This window comes from Mucor mucedo (genome assembly GCF_025094135.1).
Source record: "Mucor mucedo strain NRRL 3635 chromosome Unknown EV154scaffold_228, whole genome shotgun sequence".
NCBI lineage: Eukaryota > Fungi > Mucoromycota > Mucoromycetes > Mucorales > Mucoraceae > Mucor > Mucor mucedo.
In genome coordinates, this window is record NW_026252512.1 from 1,515 (window position 1) to 28,736 (window position 27,222).

At 36.1% G+C, this 27,222-nt stretch overlaps 12 protein-coding genes across 12 annotated transcripts; 4 read left to right on the forward strand and 8 right to left on the reverse strand.

The window, feature by feature from the left end:
- Nucleotides 1-2,089: 2,089 nt before the first annotated feature.
- EV154DRAFT_556869 (uncharacterized protein) lies at nucleotides 2,090-3,351 on the reverse strand (the record flags this gene model as incomplete). Its single annotated transcript, XM_051605379.1, has 2 exons — nucleotides 2,380-3,351; nucleotides 2,090-2,113 (listed from the first exon to the last, which is right to left on the reverse strand). Exons 1-2 carry the CDS (start codon nucleotides 3,202-3,204, stop codon nucleotides 2,090-2,092), a joined length of 849 nt encoding a protein of 282 aa, XP_051450729.1. The 5' UTR covers nucleotides 3,205-3,351.
- A 1,377-nt stretch (nucleotides 3,352-4,728) lies between these two features.
- On the forward strand, nucleotides 4,729-5,619 carry EV154DRAFT_556870 (uncharacterized protein; the record flags this gene model as incomplete). The annotated part of the gene is made up of 1 exon (XM_051605380.1): nucleotides 4,729-5,619. The coding sequence occupies one exon, from the start codon at nucleotides 4,729-4,731 to the stop codon at nucleotides 5,617-5,619; it is 891 nt and encodes a 296-aa protein (XP_051450730.1).
- Nucleotides 5,620-6,055: 436 nt separating this feature from the next.
- Nucleotides 6,056-7,967, forward strand: EV154DRAFT_531468 (Abscisic acid G-protein coupled receptor-domain-containing protein). Its single transcript, XM_051603825.1, has 7 exons — nucleotides 6,056-6,342; nucleotides 6,399-6,502; nucleotides 6,552-6,644; nucleotides 6,716-7,033; nucleotides 7,088-7,269; nucleotides 7,320-7,651; nucleotides 7,710-7,967. Exons 1-7 carry the CDS (start codon nucleotides 6,116-6,118, stop codon nucleotides 7,909-7,911), a joined length of 1,458 nt encoding a protein of 485 aa, XP_051450731.1. The 5' UTR covers nucleotides 6,056-6,115; the 3' UTR covers nucleotides 7,912-7,967.
- Nucleotides 7,968-7,996: 29 nt separating this feature from the next.
- On the forward strand, nucleotides 7,997-8,761 carry EV154DRAFT_531473 (uncharacterized protein). Its single transcript, XM_051603826.1, has 3 exons — nucleotides 7,997-8,073; nucleotides 8,129-8,241; nucleotides 8,295-8,761. Exons 1-3 carry the CDS (start codon nucleotides 8,013-8,015, stop codon nucleotides 8,733-8,735), a joined length of 615 nt encoding a protein of 204 aa, XP_051450732.1. The 5' UTR covers nucleotides 7,997-8,012; the 3' UTR covers nucleotides 8,736-8,761.
- On the reverse strand, nucleotides 8,750-10,745 carry EV154DRAFT_474592 (UTP--glucose-1-phosphate uridylyltransferase family). Its single transcript, XM_051597963.1, has 6 exons — nucleotides 10,603-10,745; nucleotides 10,450-10,545; nucleotides 10,311-10,387; nucleotides 10,026-10,236; nucleotides 9,760-9,962; nucleotides 8,750-9,705 (listed from the first exon to the last, which is right to left on the reverse strand). The coding sequence occupies exons 1-6, from the start codon at nucleotides 10,669-10,671 to the stop codon at nucleotides 8,844-8,846; spliced, it is 1,518 nt and encodes a 505-aa protein (XP_051450733.1). The 5' UTR covers nucleotides 10,672-10,745; the 3' UTR covers nucleotides 8,750-8,843.
- Nucleotides 10,746-14,289: 3,544 nt separating this feature from the next.
- Nucleotides 14,290-15,403, forward strand: EV154DRAFT_540885 (tryptophan synthase beta subunit-like PLP-dependent enzyme; the record flags this gene model as incomplete). Its single annotated transcript, XM_051604451.1, has 3 exons — nucleotides 14,290-14,449; nucleotides 14,513-14,757; nucleotides 14,816-15,403. 3 exons carry the CDS (start codon nucleotides 14,290-14,292, stop codon nucleotides 15,401-15,403), a joined length of 993 nt encoding a protein of 330 aa, XP_051450734.1.
- Nucleotides 15,404-16,618: 1,215 nt separating this feature from the next.
- Nucleotides 16,619-17,388, reverse strand: EV154DRAFT_531480 (ribosomal protein L28e). The gene is made up of 4 exons (XM_051603827.1): nucleotides 17,370-17,388; nucleotides 17,090-17,233; nucleotides 16,846-17,025; nucleotides 16,619-16,786 (listed from the first exon to the last, which is right to left on the reverse strand). Exons 2-4 carry the CDS (start codon nucleotides 17,228-17,230, stop codon nucleotides 16,688-16,690), a joined length of 420 nt encoding a protein of 139 aa, XP_051450735.1. The 5' UTR covers nucleotides 17,231-17,233; nucleotides 17,370-17,388; the 3' UTR covers nucleotides 16,619-16,687.
- Nucleotides 17,389-18,864: 1,476 nt separating this feature from the next.
- On the reverse strand, nucleotides 18,865-20,391 carry EV154DRAFT_546375 (guanine deaminase). The gene is made up of 3 exons (XM_051604696.1): nucleotides 20,206-20,391; nucleotides 20,094-20,150; nucleotides 18,865-20,034 (listed from the first exon to the last, which is right to left on the reverse strand). Exons 1-3 carry the CDS (start codon nucleotides 20,377-20,379, stop codon nucleotides 18,922-18,924), a joined length of 1,344 nt encoding a protein of 447 aa, XP_051450736.1. The 5' UTR covers nucleotides 20,380-20,391; the 3' UTR covers nucleotides 18,865-18,921.
- A 162-nt stretch (nucleotides 20,392-20,553) lies between these two features.
- Nucleotides 20,554-22,265, reverse strand: EV154DRAFT_531481 (uncharacterized protein). Its single transcript, XM_051603828.1, has 5 exons — nucleotides 22,124-22,265; nucleotides 21,940-22,059; nucleotides 21,797-21,878; nucleotides 21,604-21,742; nucleotides 20,554-21,553 (listed from the first exon to the last, which is right to left on the reverse strand). The coding sequence occupies exons 1-5, from the start codon at nucleotides 22,171-22,173 to the stop codon at nucleotides 20,619-20,621; spliced, it is 1,326 nt and encodes a 441-aa protein (XP_051450737.1). The 5' UTR covers nucleotides 22,174-22,265; the 3' UTR covers nucleotides 20,554-20,618.
- A 162-nt stretch (nucleotides 22,266-22,427) lies between these two features.
- On the reverse strand, nucleotides 22,428-23,406 carry EV154DRAFT_531485 (uncharacterized protein). Its single transcript, XM_051603829.1, has one exon. The coding sequence runs from the start codon at nucleotides 23,379-23,381 to the stop codon at nucleotides 22,461-22,463; it is 921 nt and encodes a 306-aa protein (XP_051450738.1). The 5' UTR covers nucleotides 23,382-23,406; the 3' UTR covers nucleotides 22,428-22,460.
- Nucleotides 23,407-24,354: 948 nt separating this feature from the next.
- EV154DRAFT_556879 (uncharacterized protein) lies at nucleotides 24,355-25,383 on the reverse strand (the record flags this gene model as incomplete). Its single annotated transcript, XM_051605381.1, has 2 exons — nucleotides 24,355-24,815; nucleotides 24,876-25,383. 2 exons carry the CDS (start codon nucleotides 25,381-25,383, stop codon nucleotides 24,355-24,357), a joined length of 969 nt encoding a protein of 322 aa, XP_051450739.1.
- Nucleotides 25,384-25,746: 363 nt separating this feature from the next.
- On the reverse strand, nucleotides 25,747-26,731 carry EV154DRAFT_531486 (uncharacterized protein; the record flags this gene model as incomplete). The annotated part of the gene is made up of 1 exon (XM_051603830.1): nucleotides 25,747-26,731. A coding segment is annotated over exon 1 (883 nt), but the record flags the coding sequence as incomplete, so codon positions are not given.
- Between the last annotated feature and the right edge of the window lie 491 nt (nucleotides 26,732-27,222).

Genomic DNA, 27,222 nt, shown 5'->3' on the forward strand with positions numbered 1-27,222 from the left:
AGGCCAGACCACGAGAAGGTGGAAGCACGTCCTGACCCAATAAAAATGAGCTCCGTAGAGCTTCCTTCTCAGAGATTTAGTGTCATCCTTGTGCAGGGGCCATGCTAATCTTCTCTGTATTGTTCCAATTTTCATAAGTGTCAGAGGTCTGAAGACTTGACGAAGAGAAAGAAAAAAAAAGGACGAAGTCGAGGAAAAATGGACCTTATTTATACCTTTTTTTTTAGCAGTGTGGATTATTTATTGCGCAGCAATCATGCAAACTCGCTCTGGGTTTCAACTCAGGAGAATTCTAAAAAAAAAAGTCACGGACTGTGTAACTAAGCGCACCCACCAGAACCGTTATTTTGTTTTTAAAGGACCAACTCTATTCAATTGCTTTCAACATCACTCACTCTTCAATTGTTCCCTACGCGCTACTACACCGAAGAAATTGTACAATTCAATTTGAATTACCGTCGTATACCAAAAGAATACAACTTTTTAAAAAATTCGGGAACAAGTGGAACAATTATATGATTGAACTGCATTTGGACGATGGGAAAACACACTCTCGTTAACTCTATTGATCAAGTACGAAGGGTAGTCTCTTCACACAACGAGATATCAGGGAGGAGAATTTTTGTTTTGGGATCAATGTGAAGTCAGGTTAACAAGAAGCCTTGCATCAGTATGCCAGTCCCTTAATCTACCATAAGGTAGATTTAGGACACAAATAGCTGTTTACACACGAATTACATGACACTCCTGTGGTTAACCAAGAAGGCCTGGATCGTACGAAAAAAATATGGTCAATTTCAGATAAGGAAAATCAAAATTACCAGCAAAAAGGACAGAGATCCACAAATAGACGCTAAAATCCGAATGCACAAAGGGTTATATAGAATTGGACATTTAAACACAATCATGATTTAAAACATGTAGTGACAGAGGATGTGGATTCCACTGCATAATTAGAGTCTGTTCAAAAAGAATATGATGAGGATCGAGTTGAGCAAAGTCGAGATAGATGCCTACATAAAATTTATTCAAGAGGATGACACAGACCACTGTGATGGCATGGAAATTGAGAATAATCGATTAATGATCATGAAAACCAAAGCCAATTTGTCACTTGAAATAACAATGCTATACATACATCTTGATAGGAGGGGACATGATATGTGCTACGGGTGATGATAGTATAGAATATACAGCCTATATCGAGCTTTTCACTATGAGAATGAATGCGATTAAACTGGGTATTGCTGTAAATGATGCGGTGGTAGTAATATCTCATTTTGATGGATCCTCTACTCTCCAAGGGCAAGCATGGCATAAACCTCAACTAACATGGTAATCATTATACTGGATCTGTAAAAAAAAAACCCTACCTTAAGAACCCGAAGGCAATGATAGGAATTTGGAAGTCCACGTATTATACACCTTGTGGGTATCTTCTGATATTATTATAAAAGCCAAAACTCATTCATAGCACACCGGTCATAAAGACAAGAAGGAAGTGGTAAATTACTGGCTACAGAAAGGTTGAACTGAAAGTAACGTACTGCATGTGGTCTCTCAAGTTTTTAATAAGAATAAATTATATAAGGACGAAAAGTTATATATGGGAGGGGAAAAGAAGCTATTTTTATTTAATTAATAAAATAAGGTGGGTCTTCATTTAAAAATATTTTGGCGTTGCTTGGTGTTTGTTTAAGCTCGCTCGAGTTTTGGTAAACTTGGCTTGGTTGCATAAATGAATATTCGATACTCGCACGAGTTTGTGGTGCACAAACGGCACGTGCAAGTGATGTCAAATTGAAAATTAAAAAATGGTACACCGTATATGATATAAAAAAAAAAAGATTACGAGGTACACTGTAATACATAGAACACAGTGCAAATGAGTTGGATTTTACATTAACTGGAGAGCTTATTAATAGTTTTAAGGTACACCTAGTGAAAATATTCGGCTTAGCTTAGATTTTTGTATCATTTATGTGAGAAGACTGGATTTTTTGAATAATGTTCAACCATAATATCAAGGTCTCAACTAAATTATATCTCTGTCTAGCTATTATATCAAGGTCTCAACTGTCATATCTATTCAGTTATTGTACCAATATTTCAACTATATAATACGGAACATTTATAACTGAAGATTACAAAAAAAAAATGATGACAGTACCAGAACAATTTATGTATTGAGTAAAGGATTATCTCTGATTTGATTAAAATTATTGTCCTACATATATCGGATATTACAAACAAGGTCAAGAGATAATTTTTATAGAAGACATAAATAAAGTTTAAAAGAGTATATTTTATTAAAAAAAAGAAGATAGCGACTCCCATCATGAGAGGTGGAATGAGAGCAAAGGTCAACTTGCCCTTGACCACCACAAACTTGCTATCGGGCCCGATATACGGCATCATTCGAAATGCAGTAAAGAAGGTCCGCTCGAGTAGCTGATAGAACTCGGTAGCTTCTTTATCCCGCCCACCTTCAATCATATTCGCCATATAAAACATGTACGCCGTCCAGATGGCCATCTTCCTGAAAGGGCTACGCGACCTACCCTCCACCATCTCGTTGGCCATAACCTTTAGGTGATTATCTGGACGGGGAAAGACCAAACAAAAGTAACGGAAGCACGTATCAGGCTTTGAGTTCCTTGTTACCATCAGAACATTGCCTTTGCTGTATCTTCGGGCCAGATCGAACATTGTATGCGTGTCCTGAAAGCGTCTTAACTGCACCAATCGTACACGTACGTACTGGTTGCTGGTCGATAACATAGACCACACATCCGAGACATAGAACCTTAAAACGCCGTTCACCACATCTTGGTTTAATGGCGCTGCCGAATGAAAAACATTGAGTCTTTGCAAGACAGCTTGACTCAGTCGACGGTAATAGGCATGACCAGACACAATGTCAGCAGGAGGGCTGCGGCGGCGCGAGATGACGCTCTCACTACGCTCTGTCTCTGTCTCTGGTGTTGGCTCACGGTCGGTCTGGAAAGCAGGAGCTGGCAATTCAAATGGGAGTGGTGTGGCAGTTATAGGAGCCGTATTCATATGGCGTTTAGTAGGATACACTTGCAAGAATTCCTCTCTTGTTGCCTCTTGTAGGCTTGTGAGCATAGGAGAAGTATCATTTTCAAACAAAGAAGGGGCAAGTGTGGATGTCTTGGGAACCACTTGTGGGATTATAAACATAGTTAAAATTGTAATAAAGTCGATGAGGCACAAATAAAAAAAGTTATCTAATAGATAATTAAGAAAAGAAAAAGGTTCGTATTTGACTTTATAAACAAAGTACTGAAAGGTGCCACCCGTATTAACTATGACCACCTGGGATTTAATCTGATAGGAGTCAAAATAAGTGGGGGGAAAAAGATATTCATTGTCCTTTTAAATTGGAATTCTCATCGTCTGTGATACAGAAACCTATTTTCTGTTTTTTGCATCACCACACAGTTCCTTCCACATTACGGCCATGATAGTCATTTAAAACAAACAAGACTAAATTTTATGTTCTATTACTTGCATTGACAATGAAAAAATAAATCGCAGTAGCAAGTTAGAACCGAACGCATGGTACACAATAAAAGAAAGGAGAAACTGAATACTTTTACCAAAACTGGAAATAATAAACATTGGTAAATATTTTACCTTTCTCCTTCTTTCCAAAGAGCATGCATTACTAACAACGAATGCAGAGCAAAATTAGGGTACACAACATAAGACTTATACGTTCCACAGATCCCAATAAACTGGTTACTGCCGCCGCCGCCCCCCCCCCTCCCCTCCAATTCGATTTTCTAGTCAGGAGTAACTACAAGGTCGCTACTATTATAGTAATACCAATCGGATGAAGCCTACAAAGTAAAACCTTTTAGCTGTCTAGACATAAGTCATTTCTATCGTCTGATTTACATCAACACATGTATCGTGCCTAAAAAAGAGCAATATCCGAATTTCCTTCTTAAAAAGTAGGTAATCTTTGTTATACAAAATGTTGAGAATCATGCCATTCATTTAAAGAATTCACAAGAGATTCACAAATGAAATCGATTCAAAAAATACATTTATGGCATAATAATGCTTTAATAAATGATGATTGTCAAAAGACTAACTATTGCTGAGGTTTCTCATGGATCTTAAGATAAAACCATTGCCACATCACATTTTGGGATGAATTTAATCAAATAGAATATATCCGTATATGCAAGTTTTTTTTCTTCTTCTTTATAATTTGTCGAAGTTGTATCACCTTGTGGGAAACAGCAAACATTATAGCGTAGTATAAATTGCTACATTCGGATAGGCTGAAACGACAGTAGGATATTAATGTAAGTTCCAAGCATGAAATTGGTCTTTGTCAATTGATGTATCTAATATTGTGTTCAACTCCTCACTAGCTGTTATCTGTCAGATTTAAAAGATTTAATCTTCTTTAAAATCAGCCGCCGCAAAATAAATACTCTCTAAACTTGTTGAGGTGGGTGACACTGAATGGTTCTACTATTTTTTATGTCTGCTGCTTAAAGACATTTTTCAGGCCTTTCAATGTTTGAACTAACTGAAATGTTGTCTATGTGCAACCGAACAGGTTATTATAAGTGATAAATTAGCTATTTCTCATTTCGGACTGTCCCGATTACTATAAATCAAAAAAAAAACCTTTGTTGTGATAAGAAACTTTTTTTTTTCTTTTTTTTTTGTCAAATAAAGTAAATCATGAATACAAGTGTTGATATGGAAGAAGAAAAGAGAAGACTCTTAACCCAAATTGAAGATTATTTTAATGACATAACACAGTCTATTGTGTCTGTGGGTGGTTTGTGGGATGTTATAATGGAATACCGCAACACATCAACAGATGCTTTGGCAACAAAATCTTTACAAGAGTGGAATACGTGGGACCATTCTGTATACAAGTGCTGGAAAAATATGTTAGACTTGTGCAAAGAGGTTGTACGTATCTTTTGTTTAACTTTGGAAGAGCTATCCATAGCAAAGAAGACAGGAAAACTCCATAGTCAAGTCATTCGGGAAATACGCCTTTTGACTAAAACATTTGAAAAAACATTTAATCGTTATAAAAATAAGAGTACCGGGTCAATGGAAGTTGTGAAGAGAATCCAATACACTGAAGACCCATCACTAAACACCTCGACAATTCATAACCAGACTATTTTTAAAGGTTTACTTTGTGGGTTCGCTTTAATTCATCTTGGACCAATTGCGTTGGGAAGGAAAACACTGATAATTGTTGGCACTATTATTGCCGCAACCAATATTTTTAATGTGTCTTTTCTACGTAAAAAGAAAAAGTGTGGTGATATCAATGTTATTTTAAACAAATTAACAGAGGAGACTATTCTGATGAACCATAAACTCAAGAAATTAGGAAGTTTTGTCATAAACAAGACTTACAGTCTGAAAATTGACCATTCTGCAAACCTTGATCGTGATTCCATACAAACTCAAATTGTAACTTTATCAAACACCACTAAAGAACTGAAAGATCGTTTCGAGTTTCTCCTAAATGCGATTCAGGAAAATCTAGTAAAGACCAAAGAGGTTATCCTTCAAAACAACCCTATAGCTCTTCTAAATGATGATTAAATCCCAATATATGCTTTTAATAAAATATTATGATACAAAATGTTGTTGGTACTTTATGTTACCTGCAGGCTAAAAAAACAGTAGTGTTCCTACAATGTATAAAGCTCGAACTCACCTTCTCCTCCCAATAATCATGTATCTACAATATTCCCGTGTCTCTATTTTCCTTGTGAATAGAAAGTGGTGCTTCCTTTTTAAAAAAAAATCAGTTGACTGCAAGAGTTATTGCATTTTATTTGTAGGTGATCTCTTTTCGTCAAGTAATTTGAACACGTTTCAGTTGCAAGTTGTAGCAGTCGGTGTATTTTCTTTGCACTCACACTCATACTTTCAATTTGAAAAAATGTATCTCCACTGTTTTAAAAACTTCAAACTAATTCAAGATTTGAAACCAAAAGCGGGCAGGTAAGTGTAACTTTATCTGGAAATGCTGGGATTTCGGGCTAAAATTATATAAGCCTAATTCGTTTCTCTATTCCTTTTTATTACAAAAAAAATGGCTGCTGCAGATAATATTATATTCGTCTCCATTCAAATACTTTTATTGACATTAGGATCAACAAGTGTGGCAAAACTGATATTTCACGACTATAAGCCGCCTAAATATTTCGAATTCAACAACCCTCTGTACATACCGCACCTATTATTTTCATTAACCCTAAGCAGCTCATGCACTTTATTTTTGTTGGTGTTTGGGGAAATTGTTCATTTATTTTCAAACACGTAAGAAAGCACAGTTTTTGTCAATGAGAGTGTATTGTAACATTGAGGTTTTTTAGTGCAAGATCGCAGTATTGGAAATTCAACCTTGACATATTGCTACTTTTAGTCATTGTTGTTATACCTTGGTTTCAACTTTATGCATTTCTACACACCACTCAAGGTCAGTCCCATATTATCGTACTAGAGGAAATATTTTAACAATATTTCAGGCTGGAAGACCAAACCGTCTGTATACATAACCACAGTGATATGGATCTTATATCTCTATCTCTTCAGCCAAATTGAGCAATATTCAACCTTAGGTTTGTTACATTACATTTATTTCAATTCCCGATGATGATGATGATGATAATAATAGACTTGTCTCATTTAGCCCATTCAACTTCCTGGATAGAACTTGGTATTGTAAGAATTAGTATTGTTGGAATCACATTGATCTCTATTTTGTCTGGATTTGGTGTGGTCAATACACCATTTAATACGTGGTCTTCATTCAAGCGAAAAGTCAGTGAACAGGATTACACTGTCGCCGAGCGAGCATATAAGCAAACGGAGGCGATCATTCATGAAAAAAAGGCCTTGTTAGAAAGAATGTACAAACAGGAAGAATTGTCGGATAAAAAGGAAAAGCCCAAATCAGCCACATTGTTTGGTAAAATGTCATCTATTTTTAGTGGATCTGAAGACAGCGGTATGTCAAAGAGAGTTTTAAGTGGTTGACCTGATTTTAACTTGTCATTTGTAGAGACCGTCCTTTTACAGATAGAGATCGAGCAATTAGAAGGTCTGGCCTTGAACATGAAGTCGGATTTAGATGAGTTGGAACGAGGTAGAGCGAAAAGTAGATTCTCTCAAACATGGAAAGGAAAGATTTGGAAAATTGTGGATTTAATATTTGCGGTATACTGTATCTATAAATTAATTGTGGTATGTTATGTCACGGATTGCTCAACACGAACACTAATACGTTGACATAGACTACATTTAACGTGATATTCCAACGTACAGGATCATCGGATCCAATCACTAAAGTGTTATCCATCATGATGAGCCATTTAGACAGAAATAATCTTGATTTTAAAATTGATCCGGTATTCTGGTCTCAACAGCTCAGTTTTTGGTTTGCAGGAATTATTGTTTTCGGTTCCGTACGTGGATTTTTAAAGTTACTGACTCGGTTACTCCGAGTGTTTATGCACAAGGTTACATTTTCAACAAGTAGCATACTTTTGTTTGCTGCACACATGATGGGGATGTATTTCTTGAGTTCAGTCTTGATGATGCAAATGAGCTTACCAGCTGAGTACAGGTATGTTACAAGTATTATTCATGATCTAATCTAACTTTTGCTTACAAAAAAAAAATAGGTATTTGATTTCATCTTCTTTACACTCGGTTGAATTTGTATTTTTTCAACATTGGTCAGATATCATTTTTGTTGCATCCTCCTTTATATCCGCATGTATCATCTATGTAATTTATCAAACACATGATGCCAAAAGCATGGCAACCGACTTTGCGGATTTGGAGTTAATGTCTGTGGAAAGCGGGTTTGACAGACGTGAATAATGTGGCTTATACGGTGCATGAATTACAATAAACTGACTGGCTTTTTTTTAATATAATTTTTTTTTCTTCTTATTTTCAACTCTTTTCACACTCTTACCAACATGCCTCCTAAAACCCAACCAAAGAAGCCTAGAAAGCCCTTGACACCTTTGCAAAGAAAGCGTAAGTCTAGAGGAATCTCGGCATGCATTGATATATATTAAATTCCTCGTTTTAGAACAAAAAAGAAAGTATGAGCTCATTCATAAAGCAACTGTCAAAAGTCAATATTATAAAACCTTAAACAAGGATGCAGAAACGGGTGAAGATACACCTGATTATGTGAAAGAGGTAATGCATGGTGCCTCGATTGTAAAATGGACTGTTACTGAAATTCCTTATAGATCTTTGGTACACCAGAGCGTACTATTGATAAAGACGGTAATGTAGTCGAACTCGAAAGGGAAAATGTAGAAGAAGAAGACCAAGTGTTTGATTTAGATGAGGAATCTTCTTCAGAAGAGGAGGAAGATGAGAAGGATGATAATGAAGACACACAGCGTTTAAATAAGAGACAAAAGAGATTAGAGGCAATGACTCGATTACCAAAGCCTAACCCTTTCAAGACACAATTACAAGTACGTGAGAAGCGTAAATTAGATTCCCAACAAGAAAAAGAGGAACGTCAAAAGTCTTTTAAGGAAGCAAAGAAAGCTAGAGTTGAGTATTATAAAGGCAGAAGTGAAGAACGCACAAAAATGTTGGCAAAGACTAAAAAGGGCCAGCCCAAGATGGCATCACAAATGGATGTTTTACTTGGTAAGATTCAAAAGAGTATGAATTAAAATAAATAAAAATTACATATATAAAATGGTGGGGGGTTTTTATTTATTTATTTTGAAACAATTGAATGCAGAGGGAATAATAGTAGTAATGAGAGTAAAAAAAAAAAATTAGTGGTCGAGGATACGTAAACAACCAGTTACAACCTTGTTTTCCAAAATGGTACCAGAAGGAATATCGATGTGCTCACCGTGATTGGCGACAATAATAACGGTACCACGAAGTTCAACCTTGGAACCGAAACAGACATCACCAGTAACAGTCAAATGATCAAGTTCTAAAATCTTGGGAATAGTCTTAAAGCGAGTCAAGAAATCATTGACCTTCTTGAAGTGATCACCCAACTTGACGAGAGGTACGTTACTGAACATTCTATCGGGGTTGACAATAAGACGACCATGAATAAGAGAGTACAAGTTGGATGTAACAAGGAAAAGATCAGAAGTAGACTTTACGGGTAAGAAACGAGTACGAGGCACGTTTACACCATGAGCATTCTTGAAATGCTTGATGGCAGCACCAACAGCAGTTTCAAGTTGAATGACCTTTTCACCTTGAGGAGTGGTCTTATTATTAACAATGATTTCAAGATCCATAGCCTCTTCATCCATAACACGCTTAATTGCCTTTAAATTGATCCACAAGTTATTGGTGTTGAAAATCTTGAACTTCTTTACGGACTTGAAGTCTTCAACATGCTCATCAGGAACTTGAGCAATTTCTAATAATCTGATATGACCATCATCATCAACAAGGGTACCACCCTTAATATCAGCCTTTGTCTTGTCAGTGACTTCCATGAGGAATTCAGCTTCTGTCTCAACCATGTGGTGGAGAATGTTGAGATCAACCGTAGCACCCAAGTTATCAACGTTGGAAACAAAAAGATACTCTTTACCTTGAGCCAAAAGTTGGTCAAGAAGACCAGAATTGTAAATAGATTCATACAAATCACCATGACCGGGAGGATACCTAGCAGAATATGGTTTAGTTTCTTACTATGTGACACAATCACTAATCACTTACCATTGTTCGATGGGAGAAGCGGGAGAACGAGGGACAGGTAACATGGACTCCTTGTTAATACGAGGATGACGACTTTGATTGAAAGTAATGATATCAACATTGTGAGTAGCATACTTTTGAACGATACGCTTAGTATCATCATCAGTATTGAAGGAGTTCATGAGAATAAAAGGAACGCTGACGTCGTTCTTTTTGTTCAAGTACTATTATTATGAAATAAGGTTAGCATGAAAAATAAATAAACAAAAACTTGTTTCAGTACTTACTTCAATTTGACGAACACTTAAATCCAAAAAGGTCATACCGTCACGCACTTCGATAGCAGACTTGGGACCAACACAGCCCATGGTAGTACCTAAACCACCATTTAACTTGAGAACAGCCAACTTTTCAAGATCAGCAGTCTCAGTGACTTCAGGCATAGTAGAATAATGAATAATTTGTTCAGAAGAAGGAGTTTGGATCTTTTCCCATTCCCTATATAAAAAAAAAAGATAACAAATAGGATAAATAAAAATTTCCTTTGTCCCCCAAGTATAATAATAACTTACAACTTCTTTCCTTTAGTCTTCTCATCCAAGTAACGAGTAAAGAGCATATAGAAACCATCCATTTCTTGAGAAAAGTACTATATGATGTTTGTTTAGAACGAATAGTTACCACGGAAATTATATAACAACGAATATTTACCTTGCGTTCTTCCTCATTTTGGATTTGAGAACCCAACTTGGCTAACTCGGACTTCATAGCCTTAGCAGCAGCGGCAGAACTAGCACCTTGGAAATCCTAAACACTTTGTCTTAGGAAAATAATAAACACAAAATAAAAACGCGTAATACTTACAAGAGTGGAGAGAGTGTGGGGATGATGGCGTTCGTTACCAACAGCAGAGGGTTTTCTAGCAAAGGACATTTTTTTTTTTTGGTTGTTGTGTAAAAGTGGAAAAAAAAAGAGATAATAATCTTGTTTTAGAAACTGGAGCTCCCTTTTATGTTTGCAACAAAAAAAAAAAAAAAAAGTCCGCAAAAAATAAGTAGGTTATCCTTTTTAAAATCCCGGGTTGATCAAGTCCCGATTATAAAAAATGCCGTCCACAAGAAAAAGAAGGGGATTAGGGTTCTATATTGAACCTTGAATATAATTTAATATAGTACCTATAGACATCAATTGAACTGATTTGCTTATCCTATAATCTAATATATCTCTAGTTACACCATTTCCATCTCTTACCTCATCAATCCGCACGGTCCAAAACCTGATGGAACGCTTATTTGTTTCACAAATGGGAGGGAAACGGGTAAAAAACATACATGAAAGATCAATACGATAATCAACCCCATTCACATTAACGGCATAAAAATCACGCATATTCGTGCTCCTCTTTGATACAAAACAGAAGTGCTCCCCTAATGCATAAATGAATACATTTGATTAAGCATGAGCCGAATAAAGAAAAATTTTCCTATCATCAATAGTGTTCTTCATGTAATCTAGATTTTCTTCTTTTTTTTTTTCTCCCCCAGTTACTAACAGGTTACGTCAATCAGTTATAACCGCGACACTACATTTAACCCCAGTCGTAGACTATTGTTCTCAATGATAATACTCTGATGCCATACGCTTCTGTCCTAACAACCGTGTTGTTAGTGCCACGTTCGTTACAGCTGTATTAGTAGCACGTCTGTGTTCATATTCAATTAAAGATAAATTTTCTACCCCATCACAATTACCAAAAAAATTAGCTTCCAGAAAAATCTAGTTTACTTTTTTTAGTTACATCATACTTGCATAACCTAAACGGCACAATGACAACAGCTTTAAGACTCGTTTTTTTTTTTATTTATTTATTTAGAAGCTATAAATATTCAGAACAGGACAGAAAATTTCCCTTGTCATATATTACGTAAGCGAACCCTTCTTTTATTTTAGGGGTTTTCCTTTTTTTATGTTCAGGTGCTTTTATCTGTCCCGGCATTACACACGCTCGATTTGTAGTTCTTTATTTATTATCTAAGAAATAGTGTATAACTCATGTGAACTTCACAATTGTTTGTTTTCGTATTATATTCCACAAGCCCGTCTTCATCAGAACATATCGTCCGTCTATACCGGCTTTAATCAGTTACTTATCGGTTTAATCGATGTCATATGTTTACACATACCATTTCCGGTCGTCCCAGAAACTTTTTTTTACGCGTTCGTACCACACTGGGTCCATTTTGATGTAACTAGACTGAATTGCTTGATATATCCTTCAAAGCCCAAAAATGTCACAATCAAATGGCGATCATCCCTTTTTTTTTCTTTTGGGAAAGCGACAAATCGGATGGCTCTGTGCGTTTCCCAAACAAACATTTGCCCCACAATAGCTACATGGAAATTATATATACATATGAATAAACAAATTCACTAGTAAAAAATTGAGGTTTGAACTGACTTACTTCACCAGAAATAGCCATTTTACAAACTAGTGCTTAGTCATATTATTTATTCCGATATTTTACCGTCATACAAATGATTTTATTGCAAATGTACATATGGTTGAAACAAAATACACTAAATACTTTCGGCAGTGTACAATTTGTAGTGATTGATAGTCTATACAAATAAAGTTATGCATAACGTGATAGATTGCGGGAAAAGGGTACCCTGATTTACTAAGCACAAGGAAACAATCAGTTTTAACATATTCTTGACATGCGGTTGTAATGTAACACGAGAAATTCTCGACAGCTTTATGTAGGTATCGTCACTTCTTTTGTTTATCATCTTTATTTTTTACATATATCATTTGGCTTACTACAACCTAGTTTTTTTTTTTGAGATCTGCGGCAATTCTACGTGTTTGACCAGATCTTTAAATAATGATAATATTGACGAGTTCATGGTCTCTCAACTTGCAAGAGTTGCAACAACTTGTGGAATAGAGACATTAGCTGTGGATCTGGCTGTACTGACAAGTAAGTCTCCGCCAAGATTCAGAAGACCGGAATCACAATACCCCCCCCCCCACACACACACACACACACACACAACCCTCCACATTGTAAATATGTGTTTAAAAATTGTGTAAGCGAATTTGTACATCAATCTAACCTCTAGTCCCTCCATGCATATAGAAAAGCCCGAATTCAAGATAATGTAAAAAAAGATAAAAACAAAATAAAAAATTAGCTATTCATCATTTGACAATTATTCTGACTATAGTTTGCTTATTGGAGTGGTGTGGCAGTTTTGAATGACAATCAAATGAATCCAATTGTCCAGGGGGTTAAAGATATTACCGCTTATGTACCCTTCATACTTTCCAACATAATTATAGCAATAGACAACTATATGCTTAAAATGCCCATTGTTTTTATGAAGGATTACGTCAGTTAGTATGTGTGTGTATGTGTTATCAATAAGTAAGTGTAGTATAAAAACATACCTCATTAAAAGTAAGGGATCATAAGGATCTGTGGATAAAGTTGCTAAATCAACGATTACAAAGCAAATTTTTTTATACAGTCGTAAACCATCATCTGTCTCTGCTCATATTTAACAAAAGTATCTTCTAAGTTCGCACCAACTACAAAAAAAGAAACCTTCTTTTAGTAGTCGAGAATAAACGCGTCAAAAAAGCTGTATCGAACAATTTTTGAAAGAAAAATAAGAAAAAAGTGAGAGAAAAGTGAGAGAAAAGTGAGAGAAAAGTGAGAGAAAAGTGAGAGAAAAGTGAGAGAAAAGTGAGAGGAAAGTGAGAGGAAAGTGAGAGGAAAGTGAGAAAAAGTGAGAGGAAAGTGAGAGGAGCGAATGAAAAATGAGAGATAGTATGAAGGTCTCTCTATATTATCCATTCCTTTAAAACTTACACTAAGTGATCCCAGCGCAACCACTTATGTTCGTATAGTCTATATCCGTTGTCATATCTCTAGCTGCAATTGGGCTTTTAGAGTGACCACTTGGTGACACATAGACGTCGATTACTTTGGAACCTGATTGCAAAGAGAAGTGCCCAGCTTCACAATTTAAATGAATTGGAGGATGCGCTACATCAAGAGTGGAAGTTGTTTAAAGACGAAGTGTGACGTGAGCTTGTAGATGCCAGACTGTAAAAAAATGCATGATTGAAGGAGCTTAAATTTCTAAGAGTGCCCTATACGTTCTGCGCAAGGTTGTACTGCATATATATTCTGTCACAGGTTTTCCGATTGTACATATTTATGGCTCCCCAGTGAAGATTTCAAACGAGAAGAAACAATCTAGATTTGAATTGTGTATGGAAATATTGTACATATAGTCCTGAATATACTTTTATTTTGTTGGATTATTTGTTTTAGTATTGTTCAGATCGAACTTAGCATACTACTGTACTTATGAAAAGACATATAGGGTACATTGGTTCGTGACATTGGAAGCATGTAAAACTTCCTTTTATGTAGAATCCCAACTTACAAGCCCCAAATTCCATAATCGGGGTTTAACCTTGCATCAGTGGTATAAATCAGAAAGCATCCTTATCTACGCGAGGTTTCTTTTTTATTTGTTATGAGTCACATTACTATCGATCATATTGTTCAAGCTGCAGAGCGTATTACTGTTCACCGCACCCCGGTACACACAAACACGACATTAGACAATCTCGCTTCTCGAGAGGATGCACCAGTTCAATTGTTTTTTAAATGTGAATTGTTTCAAAAAACGGGTTGTACGTATTAGTAATATAGCCCAAAGTCTATCTACAATTCTCGAAAAATTAACTGTTATTAAGCTTTTAAATACAGAGGAGCTAGCAATGCTGTTGAACTATTGACTGACGAGGAAGCTTCCAAAGGTGTTGTCACTCACTCGTCTGGTAACCATGCTCAGGCTATTGCTTTAGCTGCCAAAAACCGAGGTATTAAAGCCTATGTGGTTATGCCCAACACCACACCTTCCGTCAAAAAGGCTGCTGTGATTGGCTATGGCGCAACAGTTATCGAATGTGAGCCTTTGCAAGCTGTCCGCGAGAAAACCGTAGGCACCTTTCTTTCTTTCTTGTAACTTGTACCTTTTAACCGGTTTTTTATTTCAGGCTTCTGAAGTACAAGAGGAAACAGGCGCTACTTTTGTTCATCCTTTTAATAACCCTAATGTCATTGCAGGACAAGGCACAATTGCACTCGAGCTGCTTTCTCAGGTCCAAAACTTGGATGCTATTATTGTCCCTGTAGGAGGAGGGGGTATGTTGACAGGTTGTTCTATTGCAGCTAAATCTTTAAATCCTGCTATCAAAGTATATGCAGCAGAACCTGAGTGTGTAAACGACTGTTACCGGTCTTTCAAAAACAATGAGCGCTTGACAAACAAATCTTCATTGTCCGTTGCGGATGGTCTTCTGACCAATTTGGGTGATATTGCTTTTTCTGAAATCCACAAGAATGTCGATGATGTTTTCACAGTCTCAGAAAAAGAAATTATCAATACCATGGAGTTGATTTGGGCTCGAATGAAGTTGTGTATCGAGGCTAGTGCAGCTGTCGGTGTTGCTGTAGCTCTTTACAACAAAGATTTTCAAGACGCTGTAAAAGCCAATAAAATTAAACGAATCGGTGTCATTCTCTGTGGTGGTAACGTTGATATCATTAACGCAACGGAGTTGTTCCAAAAATACAAGGATTGATTCACATTTCTGTCGTTTAATAAATTGTGACAAACATAATTGCTTTTTTCACTTTGAACATAGAAAAAAGTCCCGAATCTGAAGGCTTCGCCTTTGATGAACGTAGTAACTGATATAAATATAAGGAATTAAGAATGAAAAATTAGATTTACTGTAAAAGTTTGACAGAAGCTTCAGTAGGGCTTGGTATCAAGAAGTCTAGTGTGCGTGAGTTTATTAAAGACGAACCTGCCTTTGAAAGTCTCCACGTTGCATCTAGGACCCCGTAAAGGTAAAAAAAAAATCGTTAGAAACAGATCGAAATAGGCGGGAGTGTAAATGGGCTTTATGGAGACATGTATATCTATTGACGAGTCCGGGCTTGACCTAAACGTGAAACACAGTAGATCTTGGTCTAGACATAGTGCCGAAGCTAGGATTCGAACTGCAAGTACTAGAGTAGTATTTCATACCATTATTAGAGTAATTTCGGGTTATAGGCGTTGTTAGTGTAGTTGCGAGCACATGTGCCAACTAAAAAAATCAAGATCCAAGATGGTAGACAACAGCTGGCTAGTATCTTAATTTTATCAGAGAGACATTGGAAATCATGAACAAATATCCTACAATTGAAAGTTTTTACGTTATTATGGATTATAACCCGATCTATTTATCGGATGAAGTAAACCAGGTTGTGATAAATAGAAACAAAGACTACGAATGCAAATATCTCTGTACGCTCCAGACTTGAACCCGATTGACCGATTCTAGGCTACAGTCAAGTATGAAAAACGAAGTTTAAAAAGATATTTTATTTGACATTCCAAAGGGAGGAGGTTCTCAAAGGTTATTACAAGTAAATGAGCCCTAGGTGATAACTGTTGTCTAAATAATTTTCCAAGCAACTTAAGCCTACCCAAAACGCTAATATGTAATTCGGATGCCGATCAAGATGCGATGAAATATATGTACTGATGGGCATGATTAATATGCCCCATTTAACATTTATATCTTTGTAATGTAGAATCAGTATCTGTATTCAACGTGGAGGATCCGCCGACGTTATTGAATCGAGCCCGAAAATCGTGTTAAGCGCAGGAATCGGTTTACTTTAGCAGGAGTTGGGTGTAAAAAAAAAATATTGCAAATTAGCGCCAAGCCACAATTTCCTGTCATCCTTCCGATATACTTCATGGCACAATAAAAAAAACGAATAGAAAATTAAAATTAAAGATGTACATAATTAACAAAGTCCGTTTATTAGCCTTTGCTATTTAATGAGGTAGAAGTCAAGAAACAAAAAATTTAGTTCTTTTGAGCACGGGGACCCTTAGCTTCACGCAACTTCAAGGTCTTCTTGGGAGCTTGGGTAGCGAGGATAGCAGAGGCACGAGCAACGGCAGCCTATAAATAAAACGTCAATAAAATCCCATCTTATAAATCCATCCACGAAATCAACTTACAGCACGGAGATCGGGTCTGTACTTGTTACCACGAGCAATCAAGTTAGCAATAGACTTGGAGGTCTTACGGCCAGACTTGGCAATGACAACAGTGTTGGCAGACTTCTTGGGGGATTGCTCCTTGTTAGCCTTACGCAAAGTGACACGGACACCACGGGCAGCGGGGAGGATGGTAACAGTCTATTAAATAAACACTTGTAAGAAAAAATTTTCTTTTGAAAGGTCATCTCTTATATTATTTTACCTTGTAGTTAGCAAGACCAGAGTACTTGAAAGAGTTAACGTTCTTCAAGTTAGCGGGTTCAGCAGAGAACTGAACGTTTTGACGCTTAACAAGGAAAGAGTTGTTGTTCTTGATAATAGCCCAGACCAAATCGGCACTCATTTTCTATAATTTAAAAAAAAAATACCAATTCGTCAATTCGGGCCTTTTTTCTCGTTTTGTTTAACAGATTGTGAATGTCGAAATATTATTTCTATCATTGCTGTAAAGTAATCTATTTTGTGTTGAAATCGAAACTTACGATGAAATTTACGTAGAGAAACGAAAGAGGGAGAAAAAAAATTTTGCATGCTTGTTCCTCTGATAGCACTGCTTTCTGAGAAAAAAAAAATTTAGTAACCGCATAACCTGATTGGCCAAATGTATGTGGCTTATCTTGATGTCAAAACTGCCACTGCCTTTCAGTAAACCCTTTCTTGGAAATTTAATTGATGCATCTCCTCTTACTTTTAATTTTTATGCTTTAATATGTTCGTGTAATTTGATTTACTTTTAAATCTTATAAATAATAGATGTTCTTTACAAAATTATGCATTCTCTGAAGATGAGGAACAACTCTTTTAGAAAAAGTGAACATGCATTTAGTAGTAAATAGACATTATTTTTGTACCCTAAATCCAGTGGTAATAAGATAACGTATTGTCCTTTCTCTCTATGGATTATCATTAAAGGATTGGCTCACCCAACTTTCGTCTTATGGGAAAATAATGAATCGCACTTCAGATAAGAATTCCATTCTACTTTGTTGGTCATACAAGTGCTGTTGCACAACGATTCAATGTTTACTTTCCAATATTTTATGGCCATTCAGAATGTCGGTGCTAGTGCTAGCCAACCTGATACGGCACTATCGATAACAGCGGATGAGCCAGGCAACTTTTAATTCCGATCCACAATCTCCCTAGATATTTAAACAGAGTACAAGGAAAAGACTGCAGTATGAACTAAGTTGCATATCTCGGTGCTGATGTGAACGGAGCACAAGCTAGGCAATCTTTGTTAAGCACAGAATAGAACGACTACCTGAGTATAAACCCAACAGTATCAATATCTGTTGCTGATCGAAACAAGTTTTATTGCCAGTTTGTCGAACATGCCGTTCAGGCATTTTGTGTAATTTTATGAACCCTTTCACAAGTCTCGTTATCATCGTAGAATTTGGCAGTGCTAGTTGCGGGAAAGATACATCCTTATCTCGACAATACTTTCTTCAAATAGAGTTTTAGTGCTATTGATGTTAGATGTTTCCCCTCAACATTATACGACCGCTATATAATGTGATAGTTTAAAACTTTGGAATTACAAATTTTATGTGGTAGTTATCCATGGAATCATTTTTTTTTTCATAAGACTTATAAGCCTACGTGTCTTTTTTAAAAAATTTGTGGACTGCTCAGTAATCTAGGTTGAGGAGCCGGACTTGGATAGGCCGTATAGCGGTGGTTAACCGAGAATTTACTATCACTCACATCCCACTAGTATTTGATTAGTAGAATGAACCCATTTATTGTCTCTATAGCCTTTATTCTTCATTTCATGAACCGTTTATCGTATAAAAAGAAGAAGAGAAACATTGTGTTTATAGTAAAAATGATAAGCAAAAGAAGCCTATATCAAGATGGTATAATTGATTAATTGGTTGATTCAGTAAAGCATAAATCTTCCCTGGTGTTATAACGCTTATGAGATACCATACCAGGGATAACAATATACTAGTCAAATAAAACACAGGTGATGATTGGAAATGAACTTTTTTATTTTATACAGAATGGATAAGCCATTATGCATTGTCCTTATTGCGTACTCTTACCAGCGACGCGTCTACCTTGAACATAAACGTGCTTCAAGTTTTGGTCGCTTCCATTAAATAAGAACTTTTCAATCTTTTGATGCATGGTCTCGCCACCCATTAAGTCGATCGATCCATGCTCTAAATCCACCCAAAGAGCGTCGAATGCCTTGTTCTTTTCAAAGTTACCAATTTGTCCCTGTAAACCTAAAACTTGAGCTCCACCTAATGTAGCCAAATAGAGTAATTCTGAGGGGGTCAAAGGAGCGTAATCCTTGTCCTTTAAGGGTCCATCACGGTGTAATATCTTAACTGTTTTGGAGGCAAAGAAAGTGGATCGAACAGCATCTAACATGGAAGGTGAAAATCCACCAGCAACATCGGTGCCTAGACCAACCTTTACACCCTTTTCTAAGAAACGTCTCACATCACAGACGCCACTGTGTAATGAGAAGTTAGAGTTTGCACAATGAGCGATACCTGTCTTTCGTTCAGCCAGCATATCAATTTCTGCGTCTGTCATGTGAACACAATGGGCCATATAAGAACGCTCGTTTAAGAGATGATGGTCATCATATACACTAGTATAATCTTTGGAATCTTTGAAAAGCGAACAAGTGAAATCGATTTCATCATGATTTTCACACAAATGAGTTTGGATGGGAACATTGTATTCGTTAGCCAATTGACTCAAACCGTTCATAAGTGGCGTGGAGCATGTAATGGCAAAACGAGGTGTAACAACAGGTGTGATCAGGTTGGATTTTTTTTCTTGGACATATTCGATAAATGTACGCGTATCATTTAAACTGGATTCGGTGTCCTCAATATAATAGTCTGGTGCATTTTGATCCATGTTCACTTTACCAACATACGCACGTTGACCCAAATCTTGAATAATATCCACCAATTTCTTACACCCACCAAGATGAATAGTAGCAAACCAACTGCATGTTGTGGTACCATTTAAAAGAAAACGCTCGATTACCTTTGTATATGCCTTGCCTGCGTGTTCCACGCTCTTGAAAGCAGATTCACATGGGAATACGTGTGTATCAAGCCACTCCAGAAGTTGAAGATCCATTCCTGATCCTGCAAACATATATTGGGGAGCATGCTATTCAAAAAATTACCTGTATTAGAATTCTAATACGGCTAACACGCTTTTATACTTACTGCGTGAGTATCAACGAAGCCAGGCACGAGGAATTGCTCGGCACCCAAAATGTGAATCTTATTGAAGGATAGGGGTAAATAAATTATTCATCATTACAATTTGATTAATTACCTTGGAATCTTTATGACCTGAAGTTGCTAAAAAGGATTCGAGATCTTTAATGTCCTTCTCGATTTGGACAATGGCACCTTCCTCATTGACAATTAAGACACCATTCGAGATAATCTCCATCTCCTTAAGAGATATAGAGTGTACAAGTGTGCCGTAGTAAACAGTAGTGGGCATATTATATAAAATGGTTTTATAAAGAAGAAAAAAGGGAAAAAGTGGAAAGTCTATTTTATGATGTTGTATTTAAAACAACGCCTATTTGGTCATATTGTACTTCGCACTGAAGATACCGGCTATATTTGGCGTGTCGTTTGATAAGCTATTTTTATGAGTACAATTAACTTTATGTTTTGCTTTAACAGTGTAACACAATAAATATTTATTATAAAAAATACAAGAGATGAGATAGGGAATTAGAACAAAAGGTCATCAAAAGCAGAGGTCTTGCTGGGTGTTTTTGGTGGTGGTGGCGCCTGTTGGTTATTACTTGCCCAATTATTCCAGTCCGATTGTACACTACTGGATTTTAATGAGTTCATCGAAGGGCCAGTAGTAGGGCCACTGCCGTTGGACTTCTTTCCTAACGAGTCTAAGGAAACAAAATTGGATGCTTGAGCCCACATACCTGTGGGCGCAATAGGTTCGATACTTTTAGCTTTTTCCTCTATGGGTTTTTGCTGCTGGTTTTGTTGTTGTTGCTGTTGTTGTTGCTGTTGTTGCTGGCTTGCCGAAGGAATTATAGGTTGAGATGTAAATCCGCCAAATTGTTGAGATGGAGAAGTGTCATCACCCAAAAGATCAAACAAATCATGGCTCTTATTCGATGCGGGAGCGTCAGGTTTACTTGCTACCGCAAACTGGAAATCAGCAAAATCGTCATCTTTGGAAACAGTCGGTTTGGTTTCTTCGACTGGGCCACCACAAGCAAAATCTCCCCAGTCATCATCATTTGTCGCTTTTTTGCTACTGGAACCAAAATCATCTTCATCCTCTGAACCAAAAAGATCGTTTTTGTTCTTCGAAGATTCGTCCTCACTATGATATAAACCATCATCATCTTGGTCATATTTACCGCTCTGTTTGGGATATCCCGCTTCACCATAGCTCATAGCGTCGCCATTGAAACTTAATCCTCCTCCGCTTCCACCTCCTAGCGATGCGCTTCCGAAGCCTACGTATTTGGATCCTCCTGTAGCAGTAGAAGCAAATCCGAGAGATCTGCTACTAGGTGCACTATCTGAACCAACACCAATGTACTTGTTGCGGTTCTTTTTCGCTAATTTGCGCTCTGTTCTAATTTTATCTGTGCTGCTCAATAACTCGACAATTTCCTTTGCTCTGTTACGCACTATACTTAAGTTAGTGTTTAGTCTAGCCGCAAACAATAAAATATTGTACCATTTAATCCTTCATCTTTTCCCTTATCATCAATATAGTAAAAGTTGCGCATAACTTTGATCATAGATACATGAGAGCGAGCGTCGTCAACTACACGTTCAGAACCGTTTTTGATAAGATATTCCAAAAGTACCAATGCCTAGTGACCTGTTAACAAATCCATATATTCATATATAAATAATGGCTTAATTACCTTATAAATTTGTCTCCACTGTTTGGACTCCTTTTCTGTAAATCTTCTGTAAACAGTTGGCATGATTTCATTGAAATGTTGGCTAGTTTGTGCGACAGTGTGAATATTTGTATAGGTGATTTTTTTTTTCTAAAAAGCCTTACTAACTATAAGTTCCTTGAGCAAGTTCTTGCATAAGCGTACTAGAAGCACCCCAGGGGTCATTGTTAGTAGCCTCATGAACTTTGGCCTCCATTTCGGTGTAATTCAAAACCACACTTTTCCTGTGCAGATAAAAAAATGCAATATTTAATAAAATAACCCAGAAATAATTGAAAGTAAACTTACATTTTATTGATGGCATCCTGTTTACAGTAATATATGCTGTTAGGCCTCATTCATTAAAATATAAAAACTCTACCTTAACCTCCCAAACATCGGGAATTTTGAAATCGGATAATGAGTTTATATTCATTTTGTTAAAGAAAAAGAAATGGCGTGAATAACAAAACCACTGTTGCTACACAAAATATTTTTAAATTGGCCAATCACATATCACCGACGTCATAGAAGCAATGGTACCATGGTTCAATACGTTACATGACGAGTGCTACTTGATTATTGTATGCAACACATGTACAGGTAAATCAGCTTTTCTTATGCTTAAAAGGATTTATTTTAAACTTTATTCGTCCATAAGTTCATATGGGTCATGCAAAACAATTATACATCGCAAGCTAGATCTACCAGAAGTAACTTCTTCTCCCATTTTTTTAAAGCAGCCTTTCAAGTTTTCACTGTCTTTAAGCATATTATTAGCCAGTTCTACAACCCTTTTACTGTCTTCCTCAGGACTTTGAGAGCATCGCATAACTTTTTTAACTTGTGTTGTAAGACCTTTCATCACTTCTGCCATGCCCCCTAAACTATCTTCGAATTTTTTGGATCTTTGCTGTAAATCAACCATCTTATCGAAAATACTTTCCATGAGTTTAGCTAAGGCTGCCAATTTCTCCTTTTTTAAATATTTTATATAAGCAACAAATCCACCGGATATCACAGCAGCAATGAGGGGCCATAAAGGGAGGAGCCCAACAGTAGCAACCGCTCCAATTGACGAGAAAAAAGGTGTAGTATAAGCACCGATAGCGGCACCAACACTAACAGATTCGATAGCAGTTCTAAGCGAAGAATAGTGTTCTAAAATTGTCTCCAATGATTTCTTATCGACATTCATAACATTCATAGAATTCGACATGTCTTTTGTCAGCCTTTCGTTTTGCTCCCTTTTTGTGTTAAGAACGCCAGACATTATTGTTGTACTTCTTTCGATTTCGGAAACACTGGTAGTATCAAATTTTCTATTCCGTTTGGCGATTTCCATTTCTTCTACTATATTCGTCAAAAAGAGACTACTGCTGTTGCAAAATACGTATATATCTTCTAAAAATCGATAAAAGGCCACATGTACTTGATGTCCCATTTTGATTGCTTTGGATACATCCTGTTGATGCTTTGTATACACCTCATCCCAAAGTCTGTTCACGGCAGCCACTGCTTCAGAAACTGCTAGCGCTTGTTTGTGTACTTCAATTACCTTCTCCATTTTATTTTTTTAAAGTTATCGTAATGAAAATTAAGGAAGAATAATTTAAAAAGCAAGTATTTATTTATAAACAATGTAGCCACGGAATCACAGGTCAATGTGTTTCAATTATTATCAAAATTTAAAGTTTCTGTTAATATGTGTTGTGCTCGCTCTTGCGCCTTGTGCTGTAAATAGACGATTATAAAGATCGGGGTCTTATTTGTCTTCTCTTTCCGATTTTACGAGGTTTTGTTAGTTATAGTAACTACTCAAATAGGGGGTATTGACAAGGATATTTTTGATGTAACATTGATTTAAGAACATCGGCTTTTTTTATTAGGTAGAAGCAAATGCATGTGGAAACTGTAAATAATAGCTTAAAACGCATCGCCAATCAGCTAGTATATAAGCCATGTATTCTTTATTTTTTTAAACATATGCAGTAGACACATTTAAGAGACTTATTACTAACAAAGTACGTCCTTTTTTCGAGAAAATCCAACCTTATACATTTGTTTGTTGTGTAGTGTGGCCCTAAGCCATGGTTACATGTATTTAAGGGGTTTTGACCCGCATCCTAAAGTTTATTTTCTAAATGTCTTACAAACCTCATTATATAAATAATTCTATGTAAAAAATTTCTTAATATCCAAATACATGTTGTTGTTTTTTGGAAAAGGCAGCAATGATTTGTAATTAAGTTACGATATTGTCGCAAAAGGTTGACTCATTTCAAAATCAATAATAAACCAAAAAGGAAGTGGATCTAGATATAGCTATTGTCATATTTTAGTTATTTCTGTATTGAAGTGTAAGCTAGCTTTATTTTCGTTTATAGTCTATAGATAGTTATAAAGAGCATGAAGAAGTTTCAATAAGGGCATTTAATATTAGGAGTACAGATCAAAAGGATTGAGAACTAACACTATTCATATTATTTATGTTCAGAAGAACAGGTATGACAGCAAAGGGCCTTTTATTTTTTAAGGGGTTAATTAATGAAGTGAGTGGGTACGATTTTTTTGGAAATTTCTTTGGCAATACATTCAAAACTATTTTGCAGTACGTTGGTAATTTCGGCCATTTTTATAGCTTGAGTTTCAACAAATTTTTTAAAGATATTGCTCCCATCTTTTCCCATTCGTGCAATCAAAGCGTCTTTGTTGGATTCGATCTCATTTACACAAGTCACCAAGTGACTTGCGGCATTATCTATGAGATCATTGAAGTAAACAAGTTTGCTACTTAATTCCTGAATTTGGATTGCTAAGTCATCAATCATCGACTGTTTTTTTAGCCGAGTAACTTCTTCAACTGACTTGTCAATATCTTTTGTCATTTCAACCTTGTCTATGACGATGCTAGCACTATCCCTGAACTCAGCAGCTCCGGTAGATTTGGAAGTTTTCTTTACCGGCTTGATATAATTTTTATTAGAAATTTTAGCAACTTCTTTTCATTAATCAATAGCTTTAGTCGCCTTTTTATCAGTACTTGTTTGTTTGATATTACCTTTAACCCGTTGAATACTTAAGTATGCATGTAAAAAGGATTCAGTCAATTGAGCCCCCTTCCGTATGCTATTCTCGAACATACGTATAATAAATGTTTTGTTATGCGCAAATTCATGATAATCCCACATTTGGCGGCATATATCGATGGCATTTAGTAAATCATCTTGTTTTGTCTTGATGCCTTTAAAACTTCCGGAAAGTCTCTTTGCCTCGTGATTTATTTCAAAAACGATACTTTTGTCAACATTTCTGTCTGCTTTTGCAATTCTTAATTCTTGTAATACATAACCAAAAATTGCCACATTGGCTTTACATGTCTCCAGAATGAATTTTATAAAAAAGTAAAATTTTGCATGTAGATCGTTCATTTCTTGACTAGATACTTTTTCGAAGCTACTGTCCAATTGGTCCCATAGTAGATTTATAGTATTGATATCTTCCAAAATACTACCAGTTTCTTTGTTCACCGATTCCAAAAAATCGGCAGAATATATTATTTTATTCATTTTATTTATAAAAAGGTAAAAGGTAATAAAATATGGCTAATTCTAATAGACTTTATGTTTGTATAATCATATGCAGTAGACGAATATATACAATCGTGTAACATAGTCACAGGTACTCATTTTAAATTATTCTCAACATTATCCTATTTTCTTATTGATTCATTAACGGTTTCTCTATTGTGAAAATCCCATCTACGCACATTTATCCGTAAACATCTTTGTTTCTGTACGCGTGAATGCTCTTATATAATACGATCTTCAGTATTTATCAAACTTCAACTAGGTCTATAAAGAACATACCTTTTAGCCTGCCATAATACACTTTATAATTGTGACTGATAAACTAAAGTTCCAATAGAATGCAGGCTACATGAATGCATATTTATGTGATGCAATTTTATTATTTTGTCTTTTTATAAGAACTAATAAGGTAAAAGAAAAATCAACTTATATTTGTAATTTTGGTCTCGACTATCATTTTTAAAGAAGACCTATTCATATCCACATGTTTTCTAATTTCATCTATTTTGGTCTTAACTTCATCAATAGCCTTTTTCATACTATCGAACAATACATCGAATCGATTACCATCATTATTGATTCCAGGGTTTTCTGAATAGCACCGATTTATTTTACCAAGGCATTCTAAAAAAGCGTCTGTACTTCCGACAGAGTTCAATTTAACACCAACGCTGTTGGATTGCAATATCTGCTCGTCCAGGTTTTCAAGCATGTTTCTCATAAGATCAAATAAGTCGCTTACTTTCTTATTTTTACATGATCTCTTATACGAGGCATAACCACCGGCAGCAAGTCCGCTTGCAAATAGCATACCACCAGTACATGCTGCATCACCGAGCGCCAATAACACAGCTCCGGTAGTTAACCCGACTCCCGCAGATTTTTTGTGCTCCTTAAATTTGACATAACGAATTTTTGAGTCTTCCAATTTTTTCAATTGCTCTTCAGTCTGCTTTCTACATTCTCCAAACTCCTTTATAATTTCGAAGCCATTTTTTCTGTGAGCAATAACAATTTGTGGTATCAAACTTGCTTCTATTTTCATCTCTTTTATGCTTTCGATGTCAAATTTTCTACTTGCTTTATAGACGTCTGTTTTTTTTTCCAGATTGTTTATATATTTACTTTTGTGAGTGAATGTTGCATCTACTCTTTCCAAGTAATCATAAAAATCGAAATAAACAGCTCGCACCTTTACTATGACACAAGCAATATCAGTTTTGTTCCTTTGGTTTAAGTCGTCTATCTGATCCCAAAGTTTTTTTATTAACGTGGCTGATTCGGTGCCGATTGATGTTTCTTCTTTCATTCCGGTAGAAAAGTTAAGTATACTGGTTAAAAAAAAAAAAAAAAAAAAAAAAAAAGCTGAAATAAACTGGTATTTATAGGGCTGAGACGAAAATATCGTTGTAAATTGGATGCAGTATATATTTATTCGTTTTATTGGCCAATCGATAGCGATAAGTTAAGCTTTACAATATGTGTACACACAAAAGGCGTTTTCGGATGTCTGCACCTGCCTTCAATTAGCATGTGGTGATACAAGCAAGTAAAAAACAAATAGTAATATCGACAGCCCAAGTGCACATAACTACAGCGTAAGATCAGGTATCTTTCATGTTCTTAAGTCTTAGAATCAGGAATATACAATTAAAAATAATGTGATGGTCACGGGTGAATATCTATTGACAAATTTATACTTCTCATCCTAGTAATTCAATCGTTACTCGCTCACCATCCCTTGTACTTGTTTAGGTAAAAAATATTAGGAGAAAATATAAACGAGACCTGATAGGTGCGCCAAAATAAAACAGAGAG